General features: G+C 38.4%; 2 protein-coding genes across 2 annotated transcripts; both read right to left on the reverse strand.

Moving 5' to 3' along the window:
• Positions 1-36: 36 nt before the first annotated feature.
• ndufa11 (NADH:ubiquinone oxidoreductase subunit A11) lies at positions 37-8,186 on the reverse strand. Its single transcript, XM_085137485.1, has 4 exons — positions 8,040-8,186; positions 5,629-5,721; positions 1,189-1,311; positions 37-227 (listed from the first exon to the last, which is right to left on the reverse strand). Exons 1-4 carry the CDS (start codon positions 8,116-8,118, stop codon positions 115-117), a joined length of 408 nt encoding a protein of 135 aa, XP_084993611.1. The 5' UTR covers positions 8,119-8,186; the 3' UTR covers positions 37-114.
• A 2,202-nt stretch (positions 8,187-10,388) lies between these two features.
• On the reverse strand, positions 10,389-12,466 carry mrpl55 (mitochondrial ribosomal protein L55). The gene is made up of 3 exons (XM_085137486.1): positions 12,333-12,466; positions 11,873-12,086; positions 10,389-11,052 (listed from the first exon to the last, which is right to left on the reverse strand). Exons 1-3 carry the CDS (start codon positions 12,374-12,376, stop codon positions 10,903-10,905), a joined length of 408 nt encoding a protein of 135 aa, XP_084993612.1. The 5' UTR covers positions 12,377-12,466; the 3' UTR covers positions 10,389-10,902.
• Between the last annotated feature and the right edge of the window lie 36 nt (positions 12,467-12,502).

Consider the following 12,502-nt stretch of genomic DNA (forward strand, 5'->3'; position numbering starts at 1 on the left):
CAAATGTAAAATGAAATCAAATAAAATGAATCAACATTTTTTTTGGCCTTTTCAAAAAAACTTTATTACATTAGGTATTTTTTACAATATAACAATCTTCCAGGCATCTTCCTCTTATAGTTTAGGTGGTCCAGCAAGTTTCCATCCCTCCATCTTGCCCACTTTTGTAAAGAAAGCCAGTGTTCCAAGACCCAGGCACGCAGATGTACCAGTTATAGCACTGTGAGCTGGAGATACACACACACACACACACACACACACACACACACACACACACACACACACACACACACACACACACACACACACACACACACACACACACACACACACACACACACACAAACAATATGATTTTAATTAGACAAACCAAATGCTACTGTAGAACTGCAGAGACATTTTCTCTGTTACTAAACAGAATCTAACAGTATGTATGATCTTGTCATTTTCCCCTGAAGGAAAATGTTTGTCCAACATGTACAAACATTTGACCACAAAGCACTTTATTAATTTGCATTAATAATGTATTTGAAAAGCTGCTTAGAGATGGTGGTGACTCAAAGTGGAGCCAATGAGCATCATGAAGGGAATCAATAAGAGATATTGATATTAGAATCAGAATCGCTGAATTCTTATCAGTTCCCATCCCCACTGTGACGTTAAATGAAAAATGTTCAGAACAGATTTAATTAGCCATAACAAGCCGTCTACCATCATCACTGCAATTCCTAAACTTCTCATTAAGCAGCATTTCCTCAAGCAGCAGAGCGGAGTTTACACCAAGAACTGGGACTTACTCTAAGATTTAAAGAAAGTATACAGAAAACATATTTTTAAATTCTTGTGAATTTTATATTTATATATTCTTCATACTGGCCAATAAGGGGTTTTTCTTTTGGCCACAATCCATTGTGCTCTAAGAAATAGTGCAGAAGATCCACAGCCATGATTTTCAGCAATAAGTAACACAAAAAAGGACTGTTTGAAATGCAGACGTAGTAAGTATGATCAAGTAAAATGTCATTTGGAATGTGGCACATTAGCACAAATATGCTCTAAAGAGTGTGGTGTGTTAATTGCACATCACACTTTCTCTTTAAAAAGGACTAACCTTTTATTGTGTTACTGAAAAAAATAAATAAAATTTTGAATTCTTGTCTAGTCACATCTGTCAGGACTGATACTTACTTCGTGCTCCCAAAAAAATCCCTGAGGCACAGCCGCCGATAAAATAATTCAGCGGGTCATCTGGAGCTTCACGGGCCTGAGCACTGAGACATGTTGTCATTCCAAAGATGGCTCCCATGGCAGCTGAAACCAGGAAGACAATTTCCCTCATTATTTCAGTCATCCTAAAAAGAATTATGGCATCCAAAGATCAGCAGCTAAAACAGCTAAACCCACTACAGGACTGAACATAGAAAATATATCCTTGTTGTGTACTGCAAACTAGAGCAGGGCGATATGACCAAAAATATCTATCACAATATACATTTGAAAATTTGCGATAACGATATAACTGACGATATAATTGACACTTTACAACTCCACAACTTTATTAGTGCAAAAAAAAAAAAACATCAATGTATTTTCACTTAAACAAGCAGCTGTTTTTTTTTATGTGCATTAAAGTTTTATAAAAATTTAACAGTGGAAATGCAAATCCTTGCTGACAGTTTAACCAAAAGGCATTTCCAGTGGAAATTGGCCGACATATCCTCAGCATAACCATGTATAATATCCACAAAACATAAAAGACACACACACACACGGTAATATTATGTTGAAGCACAGTACGTATCACTCCGCGAGGCTCCTGACTAAGATAGCCGTAATGCTGTACTAAAAACAGCAGTTGTACTAAAACATTTCACAGATTTTCGCGTGTCGTATACCACAGAAAATCATTTCGAGGTCAGTAAACACAACCAGAATTCATACATAAGGCACACGGGATTATAAGGGGCACTGTTGATTGTCAGAAAAATTTAAAGGATTGATTTTAAGTGTGCCATATTTCCCAAAAAACACGGTAATAACGACGGTCCGCTAGCATGCGCTACCAAAAATAGTACTTTGTTGTGTATCTGATGGACGAAAGCTAAACCAGTTCCACACCACTGAAGTTGCAGCATTTTTACAAACCAATTCTGGTTCATCCGTTTCATTTAACGATCCGCTTTCGCCCTTCTCATTCTCCGTCACCGTGGTTTTTCCGCGATGTGCGTATGAAAGCAAAAGGCACAGCGCATGCGCGTTTTACCCATATTCTATCGTGATATTTCATTTTCTTATTGTTGCCCAACATTACACCGGTATTACCGTGAACGGTATGATATGGCCCAGCCCTACTGCAAACCTGAGACTGAATTTTTGACCATTACTCCAGAAGCACATTTGTAAGGTCAGACAAGACCCGGCTCGCAGTTTCTGCTCTAATTCATCCCACAGCTTGTCAGGTTGAGCTGAGGACTTTGTCCAGGCCAGTTAAGTGCTTCCATGCTAAAGTCGCTCATCCGTGTATTTATAAAACTTTGCTTTGCGCACTGGTGCACAACTGGAACAGGAAGGGGCCATCCCCAAACTATTCCTACAAAGTTAGGAGCATGAAAACGCCCAAAATTCTTGTATGTTGAAGCATTAAGAGTTCCTTTCACTGGAACTAAGGCGCCAAGCCGAGCTCTAATGACTGAATGAATGAATCTAATGATTATTCTATCAGTTAACTGGATAAGAAACACTGGTGTTATTAAGAGCATTAATGAATATACTAAAAGAAGAAAAGTAAAACAGCTTTTTCAGAATTAACTGCTCTTTGGTTTATATTTTAGAAATTATTTTACATTGCATTGTTTTAAAGTTTAACTGCACTAGAAACACTGTTTCTTTCACTTAACCTGAGCTCACCACCTCTCTAACGATGACTCCTCTTTGCTCCCCGTGGTGTGGGTGTAAACACACTCCAGCTCCATGTTAAACTATGAGACCATCATCATCACTGCTGCTGTTGTTTAACAGTCTTTTTGCTGAAACTCTGGGGTGTGTGTGTATGTGCTCAATGTCATACTTTTTAATATTTATATGGTGTTCCTAAATACGTTTGTATGCAGGTCTGTTTTCAGTCGAAAATGTGAGTCAAACAGTCGCGTTTACATCGTTTAACACGTCGGCTCGCTACAGAGCCGTGTATTAAATTATGCATTGAAGCAAAGAATTTGTCTTATCAATGTTTTTATAATTGAATTACTCAAATTAGTCAATGAATCATTGCAGCCCTAATACCACCAACTGTTGATTGTCGACTATTTATCAGTGACCGGCATCCTATCACGGTACCACATTGGAATTCCCAGAGCTCCTGAGAGTGACCCATTCTTTCAAAAATGTTTGCAGAAGCACTCGGAATGCCAGAGTGATGGATGTTACACACCGTTGGCCATGGAAGTTATTGAAACACCTGAATTCAACTATTTGGGCAATATAGTGCATTTTTACTTTGGCCAAAACTTTTATGATTTACAAACCTGTAAGAAAATGAATTCCCATCTTTACTGTGAGCCAATCTTTTAAGGCTGTGTTTTCAGATGGCATTTCTGCACTAGAAAAAGAATTTACTGTTGTAAATTCAATTAGTTAGTCAAAGAAGTGACAATATTGAGTGCAGTGGTGTTCAAAGAATTAAAAAACAAAAACACAAAAGTTGTGTTCGGAGGGTTTTTTGCGCTTAGAATTTTATTGCCATCAGGGCAGCGCTTCACACAATTATTTAAAGTATGGAATCATAGAAAATCACTGTGTACAGATAAAGAACCTTACTCGGTAATTGTTGATGATATTATTATTATTATCATTATCACTACCTGTGAATTAGAGCTGGGCGATATATCGAGTTTTTAAAAAATATCGATATATTTTTATACGAGATATAAGATGTGACAATATCCTTTATATCGATATAGTCTATGTTACTTGTGGAGCCGCAAGTTTGCCTCTCTTTCGTCCACTTTTGTCTTTACGCAACATTACTCGGCCTCGCCCCTCCTTCACTGAACACAACTCCCCCTCCTCCCCCATCGCTTCACCTGCAGGAAGCGACAAGATGGACACGGCAAATCTCCGTTAACGAGTTACTGCGCATCGCCCCGTGCGTGGGGCTGGACGCCGTCAACGTGTTAGGTAGCTAACCACGCTAATGAGCTAACCACGCTAAAGCCATGCAGCCCAGAGGTGCTGCACAGCCTAAAATCCTTTCATTTTCTCAAAAGTTGACAGCGCGCCTTATGTATGAATTCTGGTTGTGCTTGATGGCCGCGAACAGATTTTATGTGGTACACAGCGCTCAGCAATCTGTCAAAAAAATGTTTTAGTACGACTTTGGTAAGCTACGGTGCTGCACCGGTTGATGGATTGTCAGCAGTGTTGCCAACTCCTCAGTAAGGAAAATCGCTATTGGCTGTCCTAAAAGTCGCTAAATGACATCATCACCTAATTTGCATAATTGGTCATGCTAATGTAATTGTAACCTACGCTGCTGGAGAGAGAAATAACATCGTGGACGAGACATAAAGTGAGCAAAAAACGTCCTAAATGCAGTTAGAATTTATTTAGAACTACAAATTTCTTTTAGCAATTATTGTTTTTTGTAATGTCACAATTCCAACCCTGCTCCTTAATCCGGGCTTGGACCGGCAAAAGTGACCCGAAATAGGCACTCTGGTGGAGTTACTTTGTGTGTGTGTGTGTTTATAAGTAGTTTTAAACCTGATCCACAAAACAGCATAAGAGTAAAAGAAGAACTGACTGTGTTACAGCACCCGCTGCTTGTTGAGAGTAAAAGCGATATGCGCTTTCACGTCTTTTTCTAGGGGGTCTGAAAACTCGCTAAATATAGCGACAAAGTCTCTAAGTTGGCAACACTGATTGTCAGAGCATTACGGCTACCGAGGAGCCTCGCGGAGTGATACGTACTGTGCTTCAACGTAATATTACCCTACTGTGTATAAGGACCATAAATGGCACCTGTTAAGAGACGTGGTTATGAAGAGGATTTCAAACTCAATGCTGTCAGTCACACAGTAGAAGTTGGGAACAGAGCAGCTGTGAAATCTGTCTTTATTACTATGCTCAGCGTCTTTTAGTTTACATTTTGACTGCACAATTGTGAGCTTTTTGTTATGCACAAAAACAACATTGTTTTCTTTTATTTATGGAGCGTGATTATTTAATAAATGCTCATAATTTATTTTTGAGTAAATTTTATGTACATCTATGCTCTATGTTAATAGAAGTGCCTGTGTGACATCTGGGACACAGCTTTGACTAAGAACTCTTTTTGTTCTTACTTTATGGCTTTAAAAAAAAATAAAATAAAATAAAAATCGAGATATATATCTTATATCGCCGTCCAGGTAAAAAATATCAAGATATGAATTTTGGGTCATATCGCCCAGCCCTACTGTGAATCATTACAGAAGTGACTGCAATTCCTAATCTTCCCAGTACTAAAGAAACTGGAAAAATCTCAGTGCTTCTGACCTTAAGGAGTGGAGTTTTCAGACATGCAGATAGATTTAACATAAACCACATACACTGAAGTTCTTGTGGAGTTTTGAATGACAATAAATTTACCCATGGTAACTGTTGAGTTGGTAGCCCTCTGTAACGCTGCCACTGCAGAGTCAGGTTGGAACGCCACTATGTGATAAGCTGAACCAACCAGACCTGAAACACACAAACAAACAAATTAAGAAACTTTAGAAAAACAAAAAGAAGTCAGTTTTGCTGTAGGGCTGACAATCACAATCACTTTAGACCAGCTGGTATGAAGGAGTTTTTAATTGACAGCAACTTGTATTTATTTATAATCAGTTCATTCTGATCACTCCCAGTGAAAATATTCTGCTCCCGTCTTTTTCTTAGTGCTGCAGTCTCCAAACCATACATCATAGCAGGTCTCACTAAAGTCTTGTAAACTTTCCCTTTCACCTTTGTGAAATCCTTCTGTGACAAATGACCCCTGACTCTCATCTTTCCACCCTGTTGTACTGCGTGTTTTGCCGTTATCCTCTCCATCACTTTCACCATAGAGGACCTCTTAGAGATTGGACGTTCCTCTGGGTATTTTTCCCTGGTTTTCATCGACCCTGACGACCTAACTGAATTTCTGGTTGGAGGTGCAGCAGCACACCACTGCCCAAGATGCAGACATGGCCAGTGCACTGCTTCGCTCATGGCCGCAACCTCGTCTCAGTCCCTTGTATTTCTATCTGTTGTTAAATTGCAACAAATAACATGTTTTATAAAGATATTTTAAGTGGCTAAAAAAGATTTATTAGAATATAGAACACGGTCATCAGATGTCTCAAGGAATTATCAGTATTATATTAGCAGAAGATGTTTGAACTGAAAAGGAAAAGAAAAGTGGATGATGAACGCCGACATCGGAAAGATGGACACTGCTGTATTTTGTTGTTGAGTTGGGTGTAAAGGTGATCTGCCTTTTACGTAAGGAGAAACTTGCTATTCTGAAGGAATATAATCTCAAGCGTCATTATGCGACTAAACATGGAGAGCATTATGGAAAGAACAAGGGAGAGGAGAAAATGAGCCAAACAGCTACAAAGAGGACTACTATCCCAGCAAGAACTTTTCCACAAAGCCAGTAAGGACACTGATGCTACCTTCAAAGCAGGTTATGTGATTAGTCAATTAATCGCTAAAGTAGGGAAGCCATTCAATGAAGAGAAAAAAAAAGTCTGTTCAACAACGTTGCTGTCGGCAAATAATGTGGCAGAGCAGAATAATACATTATCAAGTAATATCTATGAACAAAGGTCGAAGTTTCACTGCCACTCTGTGGCGCTTGATGAAAGTACTGACAAAACTGACAATGCTCAGCAATTTTCATCAGAGGGGTTGATTATAAGTTTGAGGTGACAGAAGAAATGCTGAGTTTGTGTCCCATGTATGGCCCAACCAAAGCTAGACATATATGTCAGCAGCTGTGCAGTGCGACTGAGCGGTTTGGTGTGGCATGAAACAGACAGAGCACTGTCCAGCTGTTTGCAGACCCCTTCTCAGCTGATGTGGAGCATGTCCCCAGCATGCTGCAAAATGAACTTACTGACTTGTGGTTCAACAGTGAACTGAAAACTAAGTTCTGAGAGGTACAGGGAAAAGCAGACCAGACTCCAAAGTTTCTGAGAGCTGCCTTCATCCTTGCAAGAGCTGTCCAGAGTTTTCAGTCGTGTAATGACTCTTTTTGGAACTGTGTGAGAAACTGGTCTTGACAGTGAACTTTAATAAAAGCAAGTACAGTTCAAGGCTTGTTACTACGCAAACACTCCAGAGGGCTTCCAATGAGAGGACAGTGCCAGCAGTGGTCGCCAACTCATTGAAGTTTGAGACCTGTGAGTAAGATGGTTGCGAAACAGGTCATTTCTATATTTTATATGTAGCCCCTTCGTAAGTCACGTCGTCGAAAGCCTATTTACCAATATAAGCAAAAATATTACAAATACAAAACACAGAAACATCGGCAATCATTTTTTGGGAGATTACGACCTGGTTATTCCACCAAGCGTGTGTGCGTCAATCTATTAGTTGAGCATGGCGCTACCGTCACGGTCGTTGGTTGTTCGTGTAGTCTAACAAAACAGTCACGTACAGACTTCATATTGACCGTGTCTGATTTTTGTATCGAGGAAACGCTATGGCGCCATGTTTATCTGTATAGTTTCATCGCCCATTACCATCTCAAGGTATTCTAGGTTGTAATTTAAAAATCTTACAGTACTGGTTTACGTGATTATCTGCTGAGCTGAAGCAAACGCACCGCTAACTAAATAATTCACTGAACGTTTGTATTTTAGGAAACCCAGGTCCATCCTTTAGCTAAAGCAAACCTAGCCGTATGTAGCTTGCTAGGCAATCTTAATCTGCAAGTTCAAAAGCGTTAACTAACCCACCACACAGATGACCTGCTTTCACGACCCTGCACAACATGACTTGCAAGTAATTATGTCACCAACGATAGTTACCTAAAGCCGTGCCAAGTTTCGTAGCAATCCATGTTTTTTCCACACAGTCTGTACCTTCCGGTATGTCCCAGTACCCCATTTCGGACTTATCAAGGACACAAATCGAATTCTCACGAGAATTGCTCGCGTGGTTTTTGGCGTCTGGCGAACCCACTGGTGCACTGTCGACACCTGCTGGAGAGTGAAGTAAGTACACGAGCACTAGCATATAACTAGATTGCAATGAATAGTTGTAATGTTTACGGAAGTATATTTTGCACTGAAATTATGTAAAACAATCTTTAAAGAAATACACAGGATGCGCATATCAAATACATGACTAATTTACTCAACGCTTCATATACTCTCCAGTATATCAGGTCGCTGTGTTTTAGATGCTCTGCAAAGATCAGAATGCAGAAAAGATATGTTACATCTGAAAACATTTTAACAAAAATAATAAAAACACAGTTAACTAGACTAACTAACCAATAATCATCAGCAATTTTGAGCAAACCATCACCATCACTCATTAATTGACTTGTCAGCCTGCAATAGATATGACATGACATCACGGTCATTTTGTAACAGTGTGGCTATGACAGTGTTGTTCAAGTCAAAGAATCACTGTTGACAAAAATAATATATATTTTTAATATTTTTTATAATTGTATAATTTCCCAAGGGGATTTAGGAAGCTCTATTGAGCACAGTAGATAAGAATGTTGGTGTATTATTATGGCATACTGAGATGCTTAAAGCACCTGAGCCAAAAGTCAGAATGTCTCCAAAAATAAAAGACTATTTGTACTATTTTCCAACAGACAATAAAAGCAATGTAATATGATCCGGATTAGTAGAAGAAAGACATACAGCTATTTAGTAAGTCTCTAAAGTTAGTTACAACTATGAATGGGCCTATAAATGATCGTCATTACTTAACTGCAAACAAATTTTGCTTTTCTCTTTTTGTTTGTTTTTTGTTTTATTTGTAAATTTACAGTTCATTATATTTATTCAATCAGTGTTATTGTTACAGTGTGTGCCTGTAGTCTAAACAAAGTAGAAACAAAAAAGTGCCTTTTGTGTATACTGCAACATTATGGTAGCAACAGTACAAACCTAGATCTACTGAGCAGCTCAGTTTATCATAAGTCTACCTTTGTTTGTTTCTACATGTTCAATAAAGATCTTAAAAAAACAATTCTTATTCGTCTTTTAAAATTTTTGGGTTGCCAAACAACAAATTATCTCACTAGCGCCACCATCTGGTACAGAATGCAGATCTAAACATTAAGTATTGCTACTTTCAAACCAAGAATAATAAAAAAAATTCTCTCCTTCCAAAGAGTTATTCTAAATCGCATATAAATAATTTCATTGCATCATTAAATTTATCTAATATATCTGTACACCACACATGAAATTAAAACTCAACGTTAAACTTTGTTTAACTTTCTCAGGTTATGAGAAAACCTCAGAGGGAACATTTCCTGGAAGTCTCCTGAAGGTCACATTTCAGAGAATGTTCTAGGAGCGTTCTATAAATGTAACCTTCAGAAAACTTTTAGTTCTTTGTTGCTTGAATGTTTCAACAAGTATAGTTTTGTAGTACCTTCATGGGACTTCCAGGTAATGTTCCCTGCTGGTCAGTTTTTGGAGAATGTTAAGAATACAAAAGTAATCAGAAGAATTCCAAGGTACATTCCCTGGAGGATATCTTAGCCTTCAGGGAACATTACTAGAACATTCTCCAAAATTGGATCTTCAAGGAATGCTCCCTAAATGTTCTGCAATAGTAATCGTAAACTCAACTCCAGGGGCAGTTGCTATATAGTGGGTTGCACATCTCCTTAAAAGTCAGCCCCACAAATGTGTCCGTCTCCATACATGTTTCTATTAAGACAAATGGACCGGGGGCATCTACGTACTGGTGTACATTTTTCTAAAATCCCAAGTGTATGTCGCTGGCCTGTGCATGACCTGTACGTCAGACAAATACTGTGTACTATATACCATTAAAGTACAGACAATGGTTTGAGTGGAGACTTTTTTTTTTCTTAACACTTTCTCTTAAACTCTTTATACAACATACCTTTGCTTCTCTCTGCAGCCGACTGACAAACTAACAACAGCCCACAGACAAGTTTTTTTCAACACTGCCTTCACCTGACAACTACTCTGCAAACTACCACAAACAGAGAATATAACATACAGTATAATAGGAAGGAAAAGTAGGAAGAACACAAGCTCACTGAAACTCAAGTTGTTCCTGATGAAAACCCCTACCCTTCTATTTTTAACCAAAGGGTATGAGTCTACATAACTTTTCAATTTACTTTATTGAAAATAAACGAGGAAACAGCAACATAAAACAACAAGATATATTTTTTTACTGCTCATAGCAACATGTCTGAAAACATACACGGACACATACCTTCTATGCTTCTTTCATGCAGTGGTAGCATAACAAAATTCTGCCTTTCACTGCAAAAATGCCCCTAGCATGCTCAGCAACTATATAAAATTCATCAGTAGCCATAGTCAAGGCCATTTTCTTTTATGTGATGGGTATGCCAAATCATGAAAGGACTCACTAAGATCCAAGAAGCCAATCAATGTCTGCTGTTTTGAAATGTCTGTTTCTGCCTTACAGACTAAAATACTGTCAAGTTCAGCAGTAATTCCAGAATCTCTGTTTCAAGGGGGATTAAAAACTGAACTGGTGTGGACATTACCCAAGTACAACTCAATAGCAATTCAGTTGGTGATCCCTGACATTTTGCAGTATCACTTAAGAATAAACAAAAAACAAAACACAGACACATAACTTATTTTTTTATGGATACTGTATGAGTATGCTTTGCATTTGCATATAAAACTCTTATTTCTTCTTCCACAAGTGGCTATATTTGTCCACTTTGAAATCATCTTCATACTGGACTCCTTTCTGTTTTTGAGGCTTCTTCACTTCTCTTTTTTTCTGCCGTACTCGACGTTCCTCTTCTGACAGAGTAGACAGATTTACCGGCATCTTTCAAAACAGATGAATAAAATAAAATTAAAAACAACACATCAGCTCACATAAGCAAAATATTAAGTGACATGCTCACTGGCTTCTGCTACAGGACCTGAGCAATTTGTTATTTATTTTTATTATCTATTGAGTCTGCTTTCCTCTTATTAGCATGTGGAGGGCTGGGTTTGGGTTGTAACGAGTAGATTATTGGAAAAACTTTAACTGTAAAAAAAAATAAAAAATAAATTTAAAAAATACATACATTATTCATATATGCTCATTAAGTCATCTAACTGACAAATGACAGGTCTTAGAAAATAACAGTGATGATGTAATTTACATGATCTCTTCTTTTTTGCTTTGAGACTGCACATCTATAAGACTCATGACAAACAGCAAGCCAGGGAATCTCAGCGTCTGCAGTGTGGCCAATGTTTTATGAGAGTTATTCTTTTGATTCTTGTCTGATATTGACAACAACACAAGCTTAAAAAATATTGTGAAGCTTTGTCATGTTTAAAAGCAACATTTTTTTTTTGACATTTTCATTATAACTCATTATCAAACATTCATCTAGGCACACATGCTCTCCACAGGATGTGGCAGATTAAGCATGCCATGTGAGAGAAACAGCCTAGAAATATGTAGGAACCCACTGTGGTAGGCAAGCATGACACTGGCTAAATCAAGAACAGAAAGACTTATCTGGCTCCAGTCTGTAAGGTCCGTCAAAGCGGACTTGCTAAAGATTTACTTAGCTAGACGTCCGAATATTTTAACACAATTGCTACTGACTGATGGTTTGGATTACTGGCTTTAGATATGGTAAACTAACCATTATGATGCGTCTGGGTTCTTTGTATCTGATGCTGACTGTTGACCCATCAGGACGGACTAACATCACAGGATACATCCTCTCGTATCTCTGCCGACCACAGCATGCAACTGACGCTCTGTTAGAGTTAAGGTGAGGAATCTGAGTGTGGAGCAGCTTAGCCTGGCCGTGCCGATGTGAACGGGTGAACAAAGGCCAAACACAGCTGCCTATACTGAAAGACGAACACAACAAAATCAGTACAGACACATAAAAAAACATGCCACAGACGAATCCAATCTAAGCAACACTTTTCTCTTTTCCAAGTATAACGTTAACATTAGCCTCCTTGATTGAACGGAATTTGAAAATGCCTCTTCGTCTGAACTAAGAGAGTTTAATGTTTAAAAAACAAAACCAACATAAGAAATAAATACTCTTAGAAAGCATATATTTGTAAACATTAATACAACAGTCTAACCTTGATAACGAACCACGTGAAGCACAAAGTTTGGTTATAAACATGTCGAGCACTGGAAAGGTTGCTAATTGTGACAGGAAACTCTTCAATAGAAGGTCGGACACAGGAGTTGATATAATAAAGGTCCCAGTGAAACAGTATATAGCCCAGAAACGTTCCGGGGTGAGGGG

This window comes from Neolamprologus multifasciatus, chromosome 17, assembly GCF_963576455.1.
Source record: "Neolamprologus multifasciatus chromosome 17, fNeoMul1.2, whole genome shotgun sequence".
NCBI classification, from domain to species: Eukaryota; Metazoa; Chordata; class Actinopteri; order Cichliformes; family Cichlidae; genus Neolamprologus; species Neolamprologus multifasciatus.